The sequence below is a fragment of the Brienomyrus brachyistius genome, chromosome 6 (genome assembly GCF_023856365.1).
Source record: "Brienomyrus brachyistius isolate T26 chromosome 6, BBRACH_0.4, whole genome shotgun sequence".
Lineage (NCBI taxonomy): Eukaryota > Metazoa > Chordata > Actinopteri > Osteoglossiformes > Mormyridae > Brienomyrus > Brienomyrus brachyistius.
Genome location: NC_064538.1, coordinates 3731837 through 3753954, shown reverse-complemented (window position 1 = coordinate 3753954; position 22118 = coordinate 3731837). Strand labels below are relative to the sequence as shown.

The 22118-nt window shown below is 46.8% G+C and overlaps 1 protein-coding gene across 5 annotated transcripts; it reads right to left on the bottom strand.

Annotated features, from left to right (window-relative positions):
- Positions 1-31: 31 nt before the first annotated feature.
- Positions 32-22062, bottom strand: fhad1 (forkhead-associated (FHA) phosphopeptide binding domain 1). Of its 5 annotated transcripts, none has more exons than XM_049017208.1 (31): positions 21918-22062; positions 21495-21626; positions 21146-21352; positions 20744-20978; positions 20376-20470; positions 19384-19602; positions 18318-18441; positions 17413-17543; positions 17202-17261; positions 17006-17110; positions 16800-16886; positions 16296-16382; positions 15983-16135; positions 15094-15289; positions 14770-14840; positions 14077-14190; positions 13393-13500; positions 12974-13063; positions 12142-12361; positions 11265-11352; positions 9187-9293; positions 8700-8859; positions 7888-7972; positions 7314-7383; positions 6981-7087; positions 6786-6881; positions 4701-4906; positions 4377-4542; positions 4070-4150; positions 2813-2938; positions 32-1586 (listed from the first exon to the last, which is right to left on the bottom strand). In XM_049017208.1, the coding sequence occupies exons 2-31, from the start codon at positions 21588-21590 to the stop codon at positions 1464-1466; spliced, it is 3813 nt and encodes a 1270-aa protein (XP_048873165.1). In that variant the 5' UTR covers positions 21591-21626; positions 21918-22062; the 3' UTR covers positions 32-1463. The 5 variants fall into 5 exon arrangements, with proteins under 5 accessions (XP_048873165.1, XP_048873167.1, XP_048873166.1 ...); XM_049017210.1 differs by having other exon boundaries at positions 7341-7383; XM_049017209.1 differs by having other exon boundaries at positions 15989-16135.
- Between the last annotated feature and the right edge of the window lie 56 nt (positions 22063-22118).

Here is a 22118-nt window from a genome sequence, read left to right as displayed (position 1 = left end):
CAAAATCATAAATACAGTCACAGCATTTATTAAACCAGACATCGTTTAATTATCCATGACAATTAAACATGAGTACCAGAGTAATTGATTATACATCATTGCATAATCATGCATTTGTGGAGCAAAGGTAATGAAAACATATTTTATACCGTTACGATGCTGTGGTTGTTCTGAAGAACTAAAGAACTAAATTTGTTCAGATGCTTTGAAACCCACGTCAGCAGACACTGGATAGCTACAAACAGATGATTATGGTCAAATGATAACTGACAGCTAGAAGAAGGGAATGATCCTGTAATTTTCACCAAAGCCCATTTAACACAGTGGCAACAACTTGCTAACAATGTTTTCCTCTAAAAAAATGTATTATTGTTTGAGTTATTGAAGAAATTCCTCATTGGAATTTATTTTTTATTGAAAAAGAACAGAGAGCAATAAGAGTGTTTCTCATCTGTGTAACTAAGGCAATAGGTTTAATATACACGTCACACTCAAAAGGCAGCTATAAGTATTTAGCGTCCACCAGGGCTGGAGTGTCCATCTGGTATTCTGGGCATTTTCCCAGTGGGCCGATGGTTATGTGGGCCAGCAAAATTGATCACTCGGTAAAGTTCATCGTAGGGACAGCCCAGCTTGGTTAAATCTGTCACGGGGAGCCGCAAAGCGCGGGCCAATTTTAAATCCGTCTTCAGCCAGTTTAATTTTGTCTCGGATGGTGTGCCCAACACACAGGCGGCCTCAGTGCCGCCTATGAGACTGACCGGTTGAACTGAGCATCCCTGGGTGCCCACAGTGCACTTGTTCTTAGGATTTGAACCAACAGCCTTGAGAACACAAATCCACATCCTACAGATTGAACCAGCTGCTTATTTTCTATAAAATACCCCACTGGCAAAAGCAGTGAAAAATCACAATTAGTCCCATTCCTTTTTGCATATTTTTAACAGGTTTTTTCGTATTATACATTTTACTGGTCCACTGTCTGCATATCCAGGCAGATTTCTATAATTATACATATATATTTCACTAACTTTGACCTTGGGAAATTAGCATGTTACAAATGCTATATTATAGCTCCCCATTCTAGTTATACGATATCAGCAGCTAATGGTAAATGAAAGCTAATGCTTTAGCCTGCACCTGCCAGAAGGCGCTGGCTAAAAACAGCTACTGTTTCAGGCAGCGCCTGCTGGGAGTGACTGCATGCGCAGCTCGTCATCATGACACGCCGCTACACCCAAAAGCAGCAGAAGCAGGGCCTGACGAATGCGTCAGCTCCGCCGCAGCAGACCTGCGATGATGCATCCAGGGGAGCTGGAGACTCCGACGTCGTGAGAGAACTGCAGTGGGGAGAGTGAGACTGGGGGGAGGGTGGAAAGGGGGCGGGAGGCGCTGCTGTGACGGAAAACCCCCGTTTTCATTCTCAGGTCCAAGAAGCATCACCTTCAGCCCGTCACTCTCTTTCACTGGCACCATTGCGGCTCTCGTTCAGCCATCTCCACTGGAGAGGAGGCTCTCATCGCCGGGCTGGAGGGTCCCGCAGGGGGTGTCGCAGGAGAACAGGCGGGCTCCACATCATGTCTGGGCTACAAAAAATGCACCGTTAAGGAGCCACTACAACAAACGACTTTTCCATCTTACCGAATTCATCAAAAAAAAAAAAAACGTAAAAAGAAAATGTAGAAATAAGACTGTCCATTCAAAATGAAATCTATACTGAGAAAGACCTCGATGTCAGAATTGGCACAGAGCACTGTTTCCCAACCTGGTCCTCAGGGACCCACAGACAGTCCACTTTTTCGCTCCCTTCCAGCTCCCTGCCAGACAGTCCACATTTTTTTGCTACCACGAGCTGGGAGGGAGCAAAAACGTGGACCGTCTGCGGGTCCCCACAGTGGGTTGGGAAACACTGGCTTAGAGACAGGAAGCACCATAGCAGGGCGGAGCTGGCCTTTGTCTTGATCTCTAGATCTTCATGTATAGGAAGTAGGGGGATGGCAGGAGTGGGGGATTCTATCGGTTCCATTTTTGCACAGGAATTCACCCCCCGTCCCCTTTCCACTCCAAGAAGGAGGGCAGCAGGTGGGGCGGCTGGAAGAGGATGTGGCCGAATGACCTGAAGCTTTCGAGCTCATGTCCCACGAGAGGCCGTCGTTACAGTTTCCTACAGCGTGATACGTTACCTAACTCACTGCAAAAGTGCCAGAAAAGCAGCTAGATGAAGGGGCTGGATATGTGGAGTAATAGGAGTCCTGCTTTATGCGTGCGGATCATCTCGGAAGGTGCTAAGACGGCGACACCATCAGGCACAACTCGGTATGACCCAGCAGCCAACGTGGCTGTGCTGGAGCAGACAAGCGCTTTCAGTTCCGGTGCCCGAAAAACGGGCCTGAGGATTCAGGGAAACAGGAGGCCAGGGTCACTGCGAAGGAACATCGACATCATAATGCAGCAGAGACAATCCGGCACCGAGCTGACCGTACCCCCACTGCCTGGGGCAGCGTCTCCTCCCCACTGCAGAGTGTGGGGGGGTCCCAGCCGGAGCCAGTTCATGTTTGTTTCATTGCTGCATTTCGTAGATGTTTGAGTGACGAATAGGTTTCCCATGATTAATGCCTCCACTGTATCTGTGATACACACCTCTCACCACTCCAGCCCAGATTGTGTCTGATGCACAATCTCTTGGACAGTGTAAATTCCAAACAAGGTAAATAAGATATTCTTTAAGGCGAAGCAGTGCAGTAATTAAGTGTGGATGCCCAAATCACCCTGAGGACACGTTACGTCCCACACGACCCAGGGCTCAGAGCACCTCTGTGGGCGTCGCTGTCCTCTGCTTCTGCTCCTTCTCTCGGTTCTTCAGCTGCTCCTTCAGGACCTCCACCTCATACTCCTTCTTCTTCAGCCTCCTGTGCAGGCCGGGTTTCCCAGAAGCGGCCTGTCCAAGGGAGATACAGACAGCGACGGCAGGGGTGACAGATGGACCTACAGACAATGGTGTTTCAGTTTACTCAAATGCCGCATCGATTTCCGCACAGCGCCACAAACACCACAATATTAACTAGCAGCAGGGGATGGAAAATTGAAGATAACTGTTGAGGGTGTTGTTTCATAGGGCAGGACTCCCTTTTTCTAATCACACAGCTGACCAATGCCGGACTAATTCATGTTTAGTACTTTTCTGAATCGTAGTACCACAGTGACCTGACTCTGCTGCAGAGGCACGGCTAGTGATTTCAGACCACATGAAAGCATATCATATTGGGTCCCCAGCCCAGACCAATCCAATTATGTTGTAATTTTTTTTAGAGCCCCTGAGCATCATTCCCCCCCCCTCCCTCGCCCTCCCCCGCTTCACAATGGCCCTGCTTCTCTGGAGCACATTTCCAATCCATGGTCTTCATCACCTTTCCTTATCCTTACATAGGAGTCAGTGCTATCATACATCAGACTCTATTTGTGGTAAAGAGGGGCAGCACAACGTTTCACTGCAAATGGAAAAGACGAAAGCTATGTGCCCGCCCCCCCAGCATCCTGCTTACGAAGATCCTGGCGAAAGAGACAGCGGCAGTCACACTGTGACACCCTGCAGTGGGGGTACCATCTCAAACAGGATTCCCTGCCAATTATCTGCCCTTCCGAAAGAACCAGCCAGCTCAGCTTACAGTCCCGGGGGAACCCTCGTTTTGGATATAAATCATTCAGAAGTAGTGAAGTCATTGATCTTTTCCTTTACAAGAGAGACAGAAGACTTGTCTATCCTGTGATTAGGTGAGGTGTAATTTTAATAACAAAGACATCAAAGCTACAGGTTTGAACTGTGTGGAGCCACAATGATCAAAAATGTTCCCAGAGGTACCGTAGTGTGTAATACAGGTGCATTGTGGGATACGCAATACACTGAGCTATATAAATTATAATAGGCAAATCTCTTCTGAGATGCAGGGAGAATTTAACTAGTACCCTGGCCCTATTACTCAAGGAAATACAGGAAAGATAAAATTGTAGTTTGCAAAGGAGAGATTTAAATCACTAAGAGCCTTCATCAGAAAGGATAAACTGCACTTACCTTATCACGACATCCATCCTGGACGCAGCTGTGAGAGACCACCCACCCGCTCCTTGGTGTCAGTCGCTCTGAAGCCACACCCTGTGAAGGAGGGGGAAGGTGGGGGATAAAGTAAGTTGCAAGACCTGCTCTGGTTGGAACAACAAACAGACCACATGATACAGGGATGGAAAGATGGAATGGGGATTTTTTTCCTTGTATATAAGTGGAGGTGGGCTAAGCAAAATGGTGGACGGTAGACAAGATGCAGACTCCTACAGCAGTAGAGGTACAGTGTCACTTAGCCCTGTCCCCAACTGGAACTCACTTTGCGCTCTTTGATGGCCTTGTTGAGGCTCAGTTCCTGCGCCAGGCGGTCCTGGCTGCGACGCAGGGCCTCACGCAGCAGGGAGCTTTCTTGCTTCTCTGCCTGCAGCTCCTCCCTCAGACTGTCCAGCCGGCCCTGGAGACGCTGACCCACGGCCTGGCTCTGCCTGCAGGGGAAGAGCAGCCTGGCCAGATCCTCGTGGGCTGGTGCACCTCATTCAGTCATGCAGTCACACCCTCGTTGCTTCTTAGTTTTCGCCAGGCACTCAGTCATCACCCTTCCACAGCTCTCACTCAATCTTCACTCGCTCACTCATCACTGTACCTCCAGACTTCCTGCTCCCGCTGATACTCCTGTATCTGCGCCTCCTTGCATCTTGCCCGCTCACTCAGCAGCTCTAGGTCCCTCTGCCTGCAGGAGCCCAGCTTCTCCCTCTCGGCCCGAGGCAGAAACTTCAGGGACGAGCTTCCCGACAGCCGCACTTCTTCCATCTCCAATGCTTCACTCAAGGCCCGCACCAGGTCCAGGTACTGGGGGGTTGTGGCCAGCATCACAGATGTGAGGGGGTCAGGATGTGTGCTTTAGGGACCAAGATTATGGTACTGTGTAACCTAAATATCCTCAGCATAAAGGAGCAGATGCATAAACAGGCAAAGTGTAAAATGAGTTATTCACTTTATTTTGAAGGAAAGCAGTAACTGGTGATTAGTGAAGGCTAAAATGTTGCTTCATGAACCATTTGCTGTATTTTTCACCCCACCAGATGGCGCTCTCTGTTCAAAAAAGGGCTGAAAGCAAGGGTACTAGCTAATGAGGTGAAAAAACACCGCAAATAGTTCATCAGGCATTGTTTTGATCATCACTACTGGTGATATTATGTTCGAAACTGAGGCTTTGAAGCATGTAACGAGTTCAAAGGAGCGTTTCTGCCTAAGCCTTGCGTCGAGGGTTGTATCACTCTCAGAAAATCAGGTGATCGATGACAAAGAAGCATTGCATTCCAGGGGGAAATTCTATTGATTCAAGTCCCAAATTGTCAATAAAAGGAAATGTGGCCTTGTTCGTTTTGTGGGTAATATTGGTTGGTTTGAGGATTATGAGTGTCTTGCTGAAAAGATCACTACTGAGAGCTGAAATTTCTGAGGCACACGTTAAATGTATATATTAATGGCAAACTTGAAACAGCATTTCAAAATGTTTCAAAACCTTTGTGATATTTTCGTTCTGAAATCTGTATCAAAATGACAGTCATATGACCACATTGAACAGAGCTTCATAAAGTCATATTATTTCTAAGCGATTCCATTGTTTTGCTTCATTTCAGCTCAGTCTGAGGAGTCGAACAGATTGTCTTTCTTATTAGAATACTTGATACACTGTAGACTTATGAATTAATACAGGTCAGGTCAGGTTAGATCAGAATTAATTCATAATTAGACAAAATCAGTGTTTAATCAATATGCCTTTACTAATAGCAGGTCCATTCTGTTTTTGCATGTTCCTCCAAGGGAGCACTATTCATTATATCTGTTTAGATGTTTCTATGAAGCAATAGTTTGAACATATTGCAAGATTGAAAGATTGTTTCTAAGTCATTTGTTTAATTTGTCTCTATCTCTGAGAAACCCCATTTTGTCAGCACTATATTACCCAGTATGTGTCACTAGTGCACATTGTATTAAAAGAGGCTTTGAGTAATGAACTCTTTGGCTGGAAAGCCTCCACAAGCCTCCACAAAGCCTCGTTTCAGCATCGCCAGCCATTATTAAGCAGCTATGTGATGGTGTCACACTAGTGGCCAGTTAAAAAGAAACACATGCTTGTGGATGCAAACAATTCCTCCAAACAGTGAGTCATGTGGCCACAGCACAGGCAGCACGCAGTGAGGATGAAGAGGCCCACTTACTGTTTAGCTACGCATTAAAACAGCAGTTCTTCGCAATTTTGAACATGGTGTGATTGTTGCCGCTAAACGTGGTGATCCTGGCATCCTTAACATAGTCTGGAGCAGTGTTTACCAATCCAGTCCTCGGGACCCCCAGAGAGTCCACATTTTTGCTCCTACTGGGAGTTGGGAGGGAGCAAAAACGTGAACTCTCTGCGGGTCCGTGAGGACTGGGTTGGGAAAACTGGTCTAGAGAACCTAAAGAAGCAGGGAGCACCTTGTTGACGAGAGAGGTCAGATGAGAGAATGGCCCGGCTTGTTAAAGCTAACAGGACAGCCACACAGGCTCAGTACAGCAATGCTGTACAGAATTCACCTTCCGTTGAAGGTATAAGTGAATTCTACCCAGGACTAGCAAGATTCACCTAATAAACAGTCCATGAAGTACATAATGTGAACAGAAGAGATGACACAGACATGTCTGTTTAAGATCAGCCCCCAGCCCAGCACCGTCTAATACTGACTGTTCTTTCGCTGAGGTCCAGAGTGTCGCATAAGTCCAGTCTAGCTGTCTGCTCTACGCTCTCCTGGCTCTGCACCAAGGTGACCAGGCTGAAGTCCTGCAATATCAACAGCGTGACGTTCAGCTTCTTGTAGCTATAATCATATAAAGCATTTAACGTTGGGCTGTGATAAGAGCAGGTCAGGAGAAGCTGTACCTCACAGGTGCCAGTTACATTTCCTTCATAGGCCAACTGGGTTCTCCATTCGTTCGGCGCCTGTCTCATTAGCGCCACCTGCTGGGCACAGAGCTCTGGAGGCGACACTGAAGGAGAATTTTTCATGCAAGAGAAGGTCTTAATACTCTTGGTGAAGGAATATGTTTTACATTACATTTTTACATCTTAGATAAATGAACATAAAACACAATATAAACTGATCTGTGCATTTTAACATGACCAAGCAAAGAATATGTGTATATTCGATAGGATATCGGTTATCTTATTTCTAAAATAACTACCTTTAGATTTTCCAGAGTCTGACTCACTTACTTGGGGACACCGAGGCACGATCCTTACCCCTGGACTCCACTGGGCCCTCCGGCTGTCGCCAGATCCTGACCTGGACGTGATTGACCACATCAAAAGAGATGAGACAAGAAAAAAAAAACATTACTTGCTTACAAAGAGGATGAGGGAGCAGGGATTGGCTGCTAGAAATGGCACAGCACCAATGAGATGGAAGCTCATTAACACCGTGAGTTCACCAATAGGAAGTGATAATATAACAGTAAAACAGACACAAGCCTGTGGGACTCTCTCTCCTATAAGTGAGATAACACAGTCAGGCAGTCCAGGGCCCGTAGTTAGCAGGGGTCCAGTCTCTTGTTGGCTGATATTCCCTCACGTGATGACAGACAAGTGAAATCGCGATACAAAACATATTTTGTAGTAGAAACATAAAGGAGTGTGCTCTGTATGACTTATTAATTTGGACGGGGAGACATCAGCATTTACATAAAAATCCACATAAAACAGGCTGAGTTTCTTAATCAGTTTGTTACCTGCTGGGGGGGGGGGGGGGGGGATAAGCCTCTGCACTCACTATTGCTATAGGCTTACTTACCTCTGCAGGGTTGTAGCCTCCTTCAGGTTGTGTGTCCAGCGGCGTCTCAGCGCTGGCTTGCACCTGCAGGTCCTTCTGACACTGTCTGCCAGCACACACACAAATAAGGCACCATTTACACACGCCACATAATGAAGCTGACATCCAAAGATACTCGAGGATCAAAATCACACTTCAGGAGACTTGTTTTCACTGCTTTCCCAGCTGAAAAGCCAGACTTTCAGAGAGCATGTGAATTAGACTCAGTATCCACCCCCCCACCCCCCCCCTTAGGAGAATGAGGACAGATCCTGTCAAAAGGCAAGAGAAAACAAGACAAAAAATTCTGTAACAAACTCATCTGCCAATGGCATCCCATCCAGTATTTATTTAATGTGCACTGTCCTCCACCCAGAAACGCAGTGTTTCCAGTGTTGCTTTTAGGGACAATCTGGCATTTTATTTGTACTGAATTAATTAGCAGAATTCCATCAGATGTTCAAGCACGCTATAGTAAGAATACCATATTAGTACTTTACTAACAATGAGGGCTTAATTCCATACTGTACTGTAATATCAATTGATTGAGAAATGCTGTGTTCTTGGATTTAAATGAGTAACTTCCGTCCCAAAAAAAACCATGAAATCATCCTCCATGAGGAAGCCTGTGTGTAATGGTGAAGTCCTGTCCGAATTGGGCTCCATCTAACAGCCTTCGCTTTCTGGGACAGATTCTGGATCAATGTGGTCTGTTTGCATGATGAGTTTCAACCAGTTGGAAGGATGGATGCTGGACCATGTGATGCGGCAGAACTGCAGTTTTACTGCTGTACCTGAACTCCTCCCTCACTTTCCGAAGCTCCTCCCCCTTCTGCTCCACCAGCTGTGACATCTGGCTCAGTTTCTGAGTGAGCATGCTCAGTTGGACCCTCTGCTCGACCACCATGGCCCTGTGTTGCTCCAGCTCCACCTTTTGCTGCTCGCTCAGCTCTCCTGCACGTGCAAAGCAGGCGGGTGACTGTGCAGAACCTGAGCCAGCCTGTGCTGCCAAACTAAGGCCACTCTCACACACAGAGAATGTTTACATCATCTTCCAAACTTGGTACACGAAGTCCATAAGTAAAATGTTTTGTAGGTTTAGGTAAAAATGTCTTGCCATATAACATGCTTTTAACGTGTATTTTTTGTTAAGAGTCAGGAAGAATATATGGTCCTACCGTGAAAAAGGCACCTATATACAGTGCAGCCATGGCAACAAGTGAAAACAGGGCCTACTGTGGCAAGAATGCAATGTGCAACTCTAACTGCAGATCTCCTCACCCGTCATGTCAGACATCCTTGCATTGGCGATGGCCAGCTCACGGCTGAGAGCGGCGATGACATCACCCTGGGCCCCCACCTCCTCCCTCGCCTCAGACAGCGCTTCCCTGGGGTAAAAGACAGGCAGCGTGAGTCTGGCTCCAATCCACAAAAGTCAGTGATGAGAGAGGCGAACAGATGTGTTACCGACTTCGGTGGGGAGACTGTTCACAACCTCGAACATTATAACTGAAATATGAATCAAAATATATAAAACTTTTTATATCACAAATATGTGCGCGTGTGTGGATTAGGTTTATATTACATTGTAGGGATCAAATGGCCCCCACAATGTAATAAAAACCTGTTTATTTGACATTGTGGGGACCCTTTTTCAGGTGGTCTAATCTGTGAATACAATCAAAGAAGTAAAAATGCCAAAAGTCTCGTATTTTGTTTGGTTACTTGTAGTTAAGGTTAGGGCTGGGTGGGGCTTAAAGTCCTCATGCTGGGATTAGAGTTTTCCCCATAGAAATGAATGGAGGGTCCCTACAAAAACATAATCACAAACTTGTGTGTGTGTATGTATGTATGTGTGTGTTTGCGTTGTGTATGTACAGAGGTATATTAGTGCTCATATGTACCCAAACCCATAAAATACTAAAACAAAAAGCAAAACAATTCATTTCTAAAAAGCCTGCTCTTTTTGGGAGACTGGTCCCTCTCTCATCTCGGCACTGATACATGGATACTGTGGCTGGATTGTACCACAGTGACACAGCTGTGGCTAAGCTGAACTCCATGTCATCCGCGGTGCTGAGACGAGCAGGCAGCCACGCTGACTCACAGTGTTCTCTCCCGCTCTTCACAAGCCGCGTGAATCTGCCCATCTAACCCCTGTCACATCACACTTCTCTCGCAGCCGCGAAGGCTTGTAATGCGTTGCGGAGGCTCTGACTCATTACGCAGAGTGAAGCATTGCACTGGTTCACTGAGTCATTACAGGCGGTTCTCCTAGACTGAGAAAAGCAGCTGAGTTTTCAGTATCCTTGAGATAGAGACGTTTCGTTGCATCGCGCCGCGCGGAACTCCTGCTGGTTCGGAAAGACCAGAGAGGAGCGAGACCTCTTTTCGGCTGAAAGAACGAACGGCAGTTTTGGAAGCGAAGATTTTACAGCTCCTCCTCGGCTATTCACAGGCAGCTGGAAAACACAAAAAATGTTCTTTCCTCGGGTTTTTAGAGGACACCCCCAACCCCACCACTGTCGGTTTCTACTGCTATATAACAGCATCATGGGGAATCAACAGTTTCAGCAGATAATCAAGATTCCTTTCAGATGACATACCACAGTTATGTAAGCACTGCAATTTAGCTACCATAAATCAGACCTATTCAAATTTATAACGTGTAAGGGAAGTTCTGAGGTTGAAACTAGATTTGAATGTTGTACTGTAGATGGATCACGCCTCACAGAAAATAACTACCCACATTGACAAGAAAGGTTAAGGTTAAGCAAGCGACACATTAGTGCAGAAATTATTCCAGAAAGTGCACCTATAATAGCAACATGTATTACAGGTAGACCATGCCTCACAGCAAGAACCATTTGACAAAGGTTAAGTAAGAGATGTGCTAATACTGTAAAGCAGAGACCTTAAAATCATAATCGTAAATTCAAACAACAGGGAGTTACTACATAAGAGCTAGAAGATGAAAAATTTATGTTCCTCCATTAGTCACAGCCTAGTAACAGAGACATTGGCTGGATGGTAAATTTGACTTAACATCACTTGCAGTTCATTCCTTGAAATACATCCTCCGTCCTCCACTATCAAGACCCAATAAGTCAGACAGCAGTGGGTGTAACCAATCCTGATCCTCACGGGGGTGCTGCTTTAGTCCTACGTTGTTAATGATCATCGCTGAAGTAATTATTTGTATCATAATTCACTGCTGTAGGCAGTCCGGATGTCACTGTTAAATAACATATGCTCTCCAAACACTGCACTCAGGAACCAGTGCTCTCTGTGTCAGCAGCTTGCTAATTACCCCATAGATACAGCAGGAAGGCACCTTAAATCCAGGCCGCACTGTGTACCTGGCCATTGCGAGGCTCTCTTCCAGCACCAGCACCTCAGGGTTCTTCTGTCCCTCAGCCTTAAGGTCTCCGAGTTTCTCCTCTGCAGCTACAAAAAAAAACACCACCATGCATCATGACAGCCTTGGAGAGCACAGTGCTGGAACTCACTGCGCTCCATATGAACCATTACCAGGCACGATACACTCATTTTTAGTAGCTAAATACATTTATGTTTGACATTTAAAAGGCACCAAGGCACCAATAAGAAGAGTAACATCCCTAAATATCTGCAAGACCATCTCAAATACAAGCCTGAGCAACATGCATCCCTCTGGACAAACGAGAAAGATAAACACTGAAAGCATTCACAACAGAGATAATATGAGGAGCTACAAAAAAGCTGAGATACAAGCGTTTATGTGGGTGTGCAATTTACTTATCTACAGTCTGTGTGTAACCTACACTCCTGAAATTTTAACTACGTCAATCTGTTTTTAGTAAAATATACATCTTCATGAACACAGCGTAGCGACAAACCAAATAATGCTTCCACAACATATATGTGCATAATTAATACATGCCCATTGTCACTCACATGTCACTTAAATATTTTACCAGGAACATTCCCCGTTGAACAGTAAAACCTAATAATTTCTTTATCAGATGCAGTGATGAACTGGGATTCATTTTCACACTGTATTTGTCTAAGCCAGTGTTTCTCAATTCAGTCTTTGGGGACCCACAGACAGCCCAGAGGTTCCCAGGGAGCTGGGAGAGAGCCAAAACTGTGTGGCTGGGAGTTTGGACGGAGCAAAAACATGGACCAACTGTGGGTCCCAGAGGACCGGATTGGGAAACACTGGTCTAAGCAGCCCTCGATGTCCCCTGTCCACACCTCTCAGCTGCCCCCTTAGGGTGTCCCTCTCCTTCTCCACATCCTCCAGCTGCTGCTCCATGGCCACGATAGTGTGTGCATGCTGTCGCACTTGTTCCCTGTATTCTTCCTCTTGGCCCTGCCAGTGCCTCCTCTCCAGCTCCGCCCCTTTGTGCTCTGCCTCAGCTATTGCTGCCTCCAGCGCCGTCTCCCGGGTCCGGACCTGCTCCTTCAGAGCAGCCTGGAGGGATGTGGGTGACCAATGACACTACCTTCGGGGTCTCATGCCGAGGGCACGTCCAAAATAGCATACTTGCACAGTATGCACTGAATTTTATTAGAAGCGTACTACTTGTCTGTTAATATAGTCCGTACTGTATGTATTCTTGGGAACAGTATTTGTGCACTGCAATCACCATCTAGCATATTATTTTAGCTGTATATTTACTAGTGATCTAGCTTGAACCCCCCCCCCCCCACCAAAAAAAAGTTAAAACTGTTAAATACTATCAAGGTAAAAAAAATACATATTTGAGTCAACTCAACATTGTTTTCTACTTAGATTTGTACAGAGAGGGCACTTCCTATGCCATCTGGACACAAATGTCTGGTCATGCAGCGTTCTTCATCTCTGGTTGCAGCTCCAGAGGCCTCATGGGATTTTGTAGCTTCCATGCTTCAGAATGTTACAGAATGTAGTATGCCACCCGAATACCATTCACCTACTGTCTCATCCATACTGAGGATTCGGACATACTGCTCGCTTTGCATACTATATTTCGCCTACTACATAGCAAACAAGTATGCAAACAAGCATGCACCCCAACACTTCCTGCTGACCCCGCCCTTCTACCTCAGCTTTCCTGAGTGACTCCAGCTCAGCCCTCAGTCCATCTAGCTGATGCCTGAGTGTAGCTTCCTCCTTCTGGTAGGTCTCCATTGCCTGCAGTGTTAGGAAAGGTCCTATTCAGATGAATCACAAACAGTGGCTCTTTCTAATACCACTTCAGTGGCCCGTGATCATCCTAAAGTCTGTATATACAAGTTATGTCACCTCCAGGTAGCATTTAAGCAATTAAGGTACTAGAACTGATACCAATGGGTTGTCAGTTTAATCCCAAAAGGACACAGGATCTTCTACAGAGGTACTCAACTGGTCCAAATATAAATGATACAAGCTTGGATAAAGGTGGCAGTGAATCTATGAACTCAGAGTAATAAAAACTGATTACGAGCTGTGATTTGTTATTGCGGACACGCCTGGGAAGTTACCTGCATGAGCTCTGCATTCTGGCTTTGCAGTTCCTGCAGGTGGCCGAGCTGCGCAGACAGCGACTGCGTCACTCTGTCTCTCTCTGTCCTCACCGCATCCTGCAGCAGCTGCAGGTGGGTCAGACAGGCTACACTAACACAAAGTACACAAATGGCATCCAAACTCTAAGTACCCACTATGGGGCATTGATGCTATCGGCAGTAATAAAAACACCTAATAAACAGATAAGCAACTCAAAACTGTTGCCTAGCAGTTATCCTTTAGTGTAGGTTTAGGCTTTGGATATCTGCATAACCAAAATGCTAGAACTGTTCTAATGGGGGAGGGGGGGCGACGGCAAGCATAAATAATATAAAAAGCTATTCATGACTTAAGCCAATCCACACTTATTTGGGGAGGCTAAAACATTTTAGGTCTGCCGATGTATCGTGCAACGCTTCTCTTGGTGATTTAAAAAATGTTTCTTTGTTTAGTATAAATATTTAATAGTGTTATAATACTAATAGTTTTCATGTATACAGCACCTTTCATAAACCCAAAGTCAGTTTACAAGGGGAAAAAATATTATGTTTTTTTAAATGTTATCGTTTAGTTGTACTTGATTGCTGAACGCGAGACCATTTCACTGTATTTGATTCAGGATCACCTTTCTTTGACAGGATCCGCGTTCCTCCCCATCTCACCTGCTGGCCCTGCCTCTCCAGCTCCTCCCGGAGGGTGTGCATCTGCTCCTCCGCCTCCCTGGCTTGCTCCTCCCTGCTCTGGTCGTGGGCCTTCAGACACGCCTGCAGCTCTGCCTGCTCACAGATGCGCGGTGAGGGGAAAAAACGTGGCTTTAGCTCCCAAGGTCACTTACCTGGGAATCAGTAACCGGACCGGATAAGCAGACAGTGAGCGCCCTCTGCGGGTGGAAGGCCGGAATCATCACTCCGTATCAAAGTGGGTTTTTTAGCTCCTGTTAAACCAGCCTCAGGACATTCTGCTTCAATCATCCAACATTGTAGATTAAATTTACATCATAGCAGAGGCGTTTATCCAAAGAGACATAGATTTTATTGAGAAAGCAGGGGTCACACTGTCCCTGGTGAAACTGGTGGTTAAAGGCCTTGTTCAAGGGCCCGATAATGAAATCACTCTGCCGACCCTGAGACGTGAGCTGACAACCTTCCGATCACAGACGTAGCGTCTCAACCCACTCACCCCCCCCCCCCCCAAAATTAATCACCAAATAAACACAAACGTGAAATCACTAAATCCGGAGCTGGGACACTGCCTAGTTTTCTGCTAAATTTGCATCATGCCTGGTAGGGAAACACAGGATTCAAAATGCCCCGACGGGAGACTGCAGTCCTGGCAGCGCAGTGCTAAAAGCCTACCTGCCGGGCTCTGACCTCATCCTCACACGCCTGTATTCGCTGTCCCAGGACTCCGATCCCTTCGGGGATCCCTGTGGATGGAGGCCCGTTAACACAGTTAGGGGGCCCTGGGTCTCAGCCTAGGTAAACCCCCGCATTAAATCACCCCGGCCTGCACACTGCATGGGAATGTCCACATCAGACATGAGGCACCTCAGGAAAGCACTTAAGTCAAAGGTCCAGGCGCATAACACCACTTTGACAGAGACTGCATCACTGATGCTGAGAGACTCAGCTTCTTAGCCACCTGCAGAGTGACAATTAATCTCACGGGGCCCATTTTACCTTCTACGTAGTCTGACACGTCTATCCCCGCTTGTAGCAGGGCCTGTGTTGTGTTCTGCGTCTGCCTGAGCTGGCAGCCCAGGATTGAGAGGGTGGCGTCGTGCACCCAGGCCAGGCCAGGGGGGACGTGCTGCCCCTGCAGGGCCGCTATCGCCTCCTGCAGGGCGGGAGCAGAGTGCGCCTTCTGCAGGCATGTCTGGGGACAAACAGACATGCACAGATTAGGTATCTATATCATTGAGGGGGAAGTCTCCATTCATTCTTAAAAATATAACCCTAACACCAACTATGACAATCATTTTGACCTAATGGGGACATTTTTTCAGCCCCCACAAGGGGAAACTCAATTTTATAAAAATCAAAAAATCAAAAAACTAAAAATGTCAAACGTCTGAAGACATGTGTTTTGTTTGGTTACTTAGGGTTAGGGTGAGGACTTGGTGGGGGTTGAGGATACATAACCCACATGCACACACAGAAAATCACTGCTCAGATACGAGCTTCTTCACGGCAGCTAAACCACAGACACAGAAGCCCCTTGACGCCTTCCAGCTCCATTACAATCTTCTGAGACCACCATTGTAAACGTGGTCTGCCATTCATCTAAACGTCATTAGATGACTCTACCTGAGTTGATGAAATTTTCGGTACTGTCCAAAATAAATAAGTATTGACCTACCTCTACTATTTTCCAATGGAAATATCTCTTTTATGATCTACTATGACACTTCCATTACAGCAGCAAGCTTTCTGGAGGCACTTTTAACTTGAATGCTGTTCATTCTGTCTGCCAGCAGTGGTTGCCACTCAATTAAACACCAGCATGCAGTACTGGGACAGCAGTAAGACGTTCGCCGTTATGAAGAGCCCAGCCCTGGTGGCTGTTCACCTGCACCTCCTCCACGGTGCTCCTCAGCACCTCCGCCTCCTTGGCCCTCCTGTCCCACTCTTCATATGCTGTCTTCAGCTGCTCCTCCAGCTCCTTCACCCTGGTTCTCAGACCTTCTCCTTCCCTGATAAATTCTGATATCTGTTCTGTTATCTGCAGATAGTTCAGGGCCAATCAAAAGGACAATTAAGAAATTCCCCCAATTTAAACATATTTCCAATATATTTATAAAATAACAGTGAAAAAGATATTTACTATGCTATGGTATGCACAAACCTGACTGGAATGGAGCTAGAGTGCTGGTCGAACTAACCTGCTGGTCAGACACAGTGTCTTGTGGAGATGATGATCTAGGGCTGGTACAGGTAGCCTGGGTGATTTGGCACCGGAGCCTCTCCAGCTGAGGACGGAAGTGATGTATATGGTATGTCAGTTATTGTTAGTGTTACGTTAAGATGAGGTGTGGCTTCATGACAGGAGGCGTGTCTTAACAACAGGGGGTGTGGTTTCATGCCGATGGGTGTGACTTCATAACAGGAGGCATGTCCTAACACCAGGGGGTGTGGTTTCATACCGATGGGTGTGACTTCATAACAGGAGGCGTGTCCTAACACCAGGGGGTGTGGTTTCATGCCGATGGGTGTGGCTTCATAACAGAAGGCATGTTTCAACATCAGGGGGTGTGGTTTCATGCCGATGGGTGCGGCTTCACATCACAGTTTCATAGCAGGTATTATGTCATCATGCACCAGGAGCGTGACTTTGTATAGTGGGTGCTGGCTGCAGTTCCTCACCACAGAAGGGAAAGGTTTCTCACCCGAGTCTGCTCCTGCTGGAGCTCCATGAGGGCCCTTTGCTCCTGCCTCCGGCTCTCCTCAAGATCTGCTTGCAGGGAGGTTTGCTCCTGAGGGCACAGCATGATCCACGAACCCATCACCACAAACGAGGACTGTAGCAGGGAAACTGTCTCATTTGACAACTATGCACCGAATTGGAAAAGTCAGCCCCGAGGTACCATCTGACCTGCCGCTCCTTGTCCAGAACTCCCTTGAAGGAGTCCCACTCCATGTCCTTCTGCACCAGTGCGATTTGCAGCTCCGCCCGCTTATGCTCCAGATCTTCAACTCGCTAGTGCGATACGAACATGCAGTAACACATGCACATGCATGCGGGTAACAGAGGACGGGCTTCCATCTGCAACAGGGATACAGATACGTACCTTGTGCAAAAGTGCCGCCTCCTTTTCCCGTGCAAGCAACACACCCTGCTGCTTCATGTTCTGCCAAACGAGGACACAACTGTTAAATGCAAACCATCCATCCATCCATCCATCCATCCCACTATCCATCCATCTATTTTCAGTAACCCCTTATGAAATGCCACCCAAACACCAGAACAGGCCCAGGCGAGGAGAGCGGCGGACAGGACACCTTGCTGGACATGGACCCCAGCTGTCCGTCCTTCTGCCGGATCGCCTGTTGCAGTCTGTCCACCTCAGAGGCCAGTGCGAGTCCCTCTTTCTCCCTTGCTGACAGATCCTTCTGCAGCCGGGTCACCAGCCCTGAGTGGCAGGTCAGAAAGAGAGGGGGCAGGGTTACATGGAGACATGGAGACTGGTTGCACCATTATTGCTTGGTTAAAATTCATTTTGAGGAGCAAGTGGAAAATCTAATGGGCACCAGACGGCACATGAAGAACAACAGGTACAAAAGAAGATGCAGACGAGGATGACTGATTTTTAGTTTAATTTTTGTTGGAGGGAATGTCCATTTTTAGAGTAAATTCGGAATAATTAACTGACCCAATGTGTTCAATTCACAATCGTTTTCAAAACTACCAGCTGACTTGTAGCCATACAATTAAACCAGTCCCCCTGGAACCATGGTTCACTGTGGTCTGAAAAAAACTGCAAAATGTGCAACAGTTTGCCAAAGGTTTTCCGTTGTTCCTTCGTCCTTTGAGGGGTATAAAAAGCACGATTGTCACTGCTCCTTTCTCCCTTGATACAAGATATTTTTTCATTGCTCTATGGCCTCCCAAGAAATAGGCTAAAATGCCAGAATTCTTTTCGTGACAGAGAAAGACAGCGACAGAGGATAGAAGAGTTCAGTTCTGTACACAATGCACTTTTTTGTTACTGTATTTGATGCTGCTAACATCGTTCTGTGCATAATTTACCAATTGTCATATGTAAGTAGATGAAAATCATGTGGTATATGGGGTCCGCGGATCCGCCGTAGTATGACCCATAGCTGTGGGAGATGTAGTCCAACAAAGACCACATGTGTTCCCACATACAGCTTGCAGTTTTCCCTACCAGCTCCCGCCCCAGTACCTGCAGACATGCCGTTGTCTCTCTTCAGTTTCTCTAGCTGCCCTCTCATGCTGCTGATCTTCATGTCCCGCTCAGCCAGTGACTGTCTGAACACCTCACTGGAGCCTTTCTGCAGCTCCTGCATCTGCATTCAAGCGAGGGCGATTAACATTCTAATTAATGCATAAGAAAGACAGCAGGTGGCACAGTAGTTAAGGAACTGACCTACACCCAGAGTACATCTCAGTATCACACCACACAAAGTTATTTAACCTGGTTCGATAAATCAGACCCTTTCGGTAAAAGTACCTATCAATCCATCTACACTTACATTATCCATCAGAGTTAGCCTGGCAGCACAGGCCCAAGGAGGGAACAACATAGATAGGATGAATTTTACTGTAACGATTATCCTTATAATGTCATTCAAATTTAATCCATCCATCACCGTGTAATCACAACTGAGGTTGGGGGGGGGGGGGGGGGGCAGAGCCTATCCCAGGAACAAGGGGCGCAGGCAGAAACCAACCCTGGGCATCGCCAACACACCTCAGGGCGCGCACACTCACAAAATCACGGGGCCAACTTAGACTCGCCAATCAACCTAACCGACCGTGGGAGGAAACCGGAGCCCCCGGCGGAAACCCACACGAACACGGGGAGAGCATGCAAACTCCGCACAGAGAAGTCCTACGCCTGAACCGGGAACGAAACCCAGCACCGTCTTGCTGGGGGGCAGCAGCATTAACCACTGCACCACCATGAAATATAATCAAACATAGATAACACAGACAGCGAACAGCCATCAATCTCCATAACGGCCTGCAATAAACTGGCATCACACCCAGAGTGTTTTTTTTCTGCCTTCCTAGAAATACTGTAACCCTGTACTAGATAAACAGTTAGTTAAAATATGGATGGATGGATGGATGGATGGATGGATGGATGGATGGATGGAAAATAGATACACATGGGTATGTTACAGCATATCACAAACCTAATGGCTTATTAGCTATTAAAAACACACGTATGACGATTGGCTGGATATCGCTATCTGTGTGTGTGCCGGGCCACGTGTGTATAGCACCTGTCCCTTTAGCTGCTCTATCTGGTCCTTCTTGTCACTGATGTCCTTCTCCAGGCCCTTCAGCCTGGTGCTTATCTCAGGGTCCGCCCACAACACCTGGCGCTGGAGTGCAAACACCTCGTCCCTCAGGCCGGCGATTACGGTGTCCTTCCTCTGTGACTCGGCCTCGAACGCCACCAGGCGGCCCACCTCGTCCCCCAGCCGCAGCAGCCTTTCCTCCTGTTCCGGAAATGATGAACCCCCCCCCCCGCCCCCCCAGCGTCACGCCAACAGCCTTCACTTGCTTTGCGTTTTTAGAGCATTTTTCTTGGAACAGATGCTTGGATGAAATATATGCTTAATTGGTCCCCAGGGGGGAAATTGGAGTATGTAGAAATTCATTTCAAACGCACTGAGAGACACTCAGTATGCTGTATTAGGCACCTGCATAAATCTTCTATATTTCGTATAATTTTGCATACGATATACCAGGGTTCTTCAATTCCGGTCCTGAAGGGCCAGTCTTCAGGACAATTTGGAGATTTCCCTGCTCAAACACACCCTATTCAGCATAACCAGGTTTAGTGTGTGTGTTTCAACAGGGAAATCTGTAAACCATGTTGCGGACTGGCCTTCTAGGACCGGAATTGGGAAACTCTGCTGTTTACCTTGGCATGCATAGCTTTTTTGCAATAACTGTCTACCTACTGGGAGGGCGACGAACGCACATTTGATTCATACACTGACAAATATTTTGACCAAAAATTTCACCATGCAGAACAGCTAAGTCCCTGCTGAAGGGGCGAAAGCAGCTATGATGCATGGCAGACAGCCAGTCCTAGACATCCAGTAGGTCACCAATACTGTGTTGTAGCTGCAAGCCCTAACTGATCAGTCCTCCCAGATTTATTCTGCTGCTGGCAGCTTCCAGGTCACTGAGCATAAATTAGCCGTAATTTAAAGAGCAATTGTTCAAAGGGCTGGACATATATGTGGCCATGCAGGAAGGCTACCTTCTCCTGCAGAAGATTCTGCAGCACCTGTGTGTTCGGCAGAGTCTCTGTGTTCCCCGCAAGATCCTCGCTATCTGAGAGTAAGGAATGGCTTCCTGTAGAGTTGAAAATGATTTCTTAAGAACTTCATATTTTTATAGCAAAAGATTCATAGACTCGTTTAGGAAAGCAGAGAGAAGAATTACCATAATGGCTTAAAGTTGCAAACTATGTAAGCTTCTAAAAGCATTCATGCAGAAATTAATATAAGAAACACACGCCAATGAGCTATGTCAGATTTCACTCTACGTGTATATTCATATGATTCATTGTTCTGTGATAGTACTAATTATACCACTCATATTTCTTGTCGGAGACACTTTGGGTACCTGGCCTGAGAGAGGAGACCCTGTGGTCCATGGACTGGCAGAGCCCCAGCCTCCTAACACCAGCACTGGCCGGCCGTAACCTGCTAGGTGGGCGAGGGGTTGTGGTAGCCCCCCCTTGCGTTTTACTGGCCTGGGCTTGCCTCTTCAGTAGTGGAAATTGGGAGGGGGTGCCCACTGACGGGGGCACCTGCATTGGTGCGTGCCAGGCAATGCGCTTCTGCACTGGGGGACAAGACTGGCACACACACCGGCGAATACATGGGAGCATAAAAAAAGACAGACAACATATAATCAGCAGGTGCCAAAACTTCCAAACATTCACAGTGATGCTTCGTTCCTCCACAGAGTTCCACGCTATATTCATACACTCGTGCGAAGAACGCAATGACAGTAGAATCCGACCTGAAGGGTAGAGTCCACGCACAGCTGGAAAGCGGGCCCCCCGTAGCCGAAGTGCATCTCGTCTCCCGGGGACAGGCGCACGGCCGCGTTGTGGATGTGACAGTTGTTGACGTAGGTTCCATGCGCTGAATTCAGGTCCCGCAGTACGAAGCAGCGCTCTTGCTCGTTGAGCTCGATCACGGCATGCTGGTCCTCAACGCCTCCGTTCTGTAAGCAACAGGAACAAGATCAAAACCCCGATGAAAAAGGAAGAAGCGAATGATCGGTTGCGCAAAAATGCAAATCCTAAAGATGCATGTATACGCTTCATTAAGCAGCTCTGTTAAAAATGCAACTGCAAACGGATTACCTGAAGACAGAGATCGGAGTCCTTGTGCTTCCCTACTGTTGTAGTTTTGCTCTGGAGTTTAAATAGCCATCCTAATGTTTTCAGATATCCTCTCATGGCTTTTCTTTCTTTTTTTTTTATCGACCTGTTTAACTAAAAACGCAAAGTAAGAGAACTTGAATTTGACAGAAAGGGGGTAAAAGATCCCAAGCTGTCCCCTGAGGAGTTTGTCCCAGCCATACACTGCTAGAGATATGCACAAGAAAAAAATATCCAGGTCTTAAGTTTAATATTAACGTTACACCCTTAATAATGTTTTTGGAAAGAGACCCTTTCATTAATGTAGCAACGCAAAGACGCGTGGACAGTCGCGCGACACTGCAGGCGAGAAAACTTTTGCAAATACGTAATCTTAAATACATTCTGCTATAGAAATATGCGTACCTTTAGTGTGCTTTTCCCAAAGGCAAAATGGGCATTAGTTTATTTTTCACATGAATTAACTTTGCAAAGAACTATGACTCTCGCTTACGCGGGAGCCTGTCACGAGAACCGGGAGAGATTGTGTTCCGTCACCATGGGAACGCTGGAAGGCGGCTCCAATAGACGCTTCAAAATGACATCAGACTCGGTACGGCAAGCACT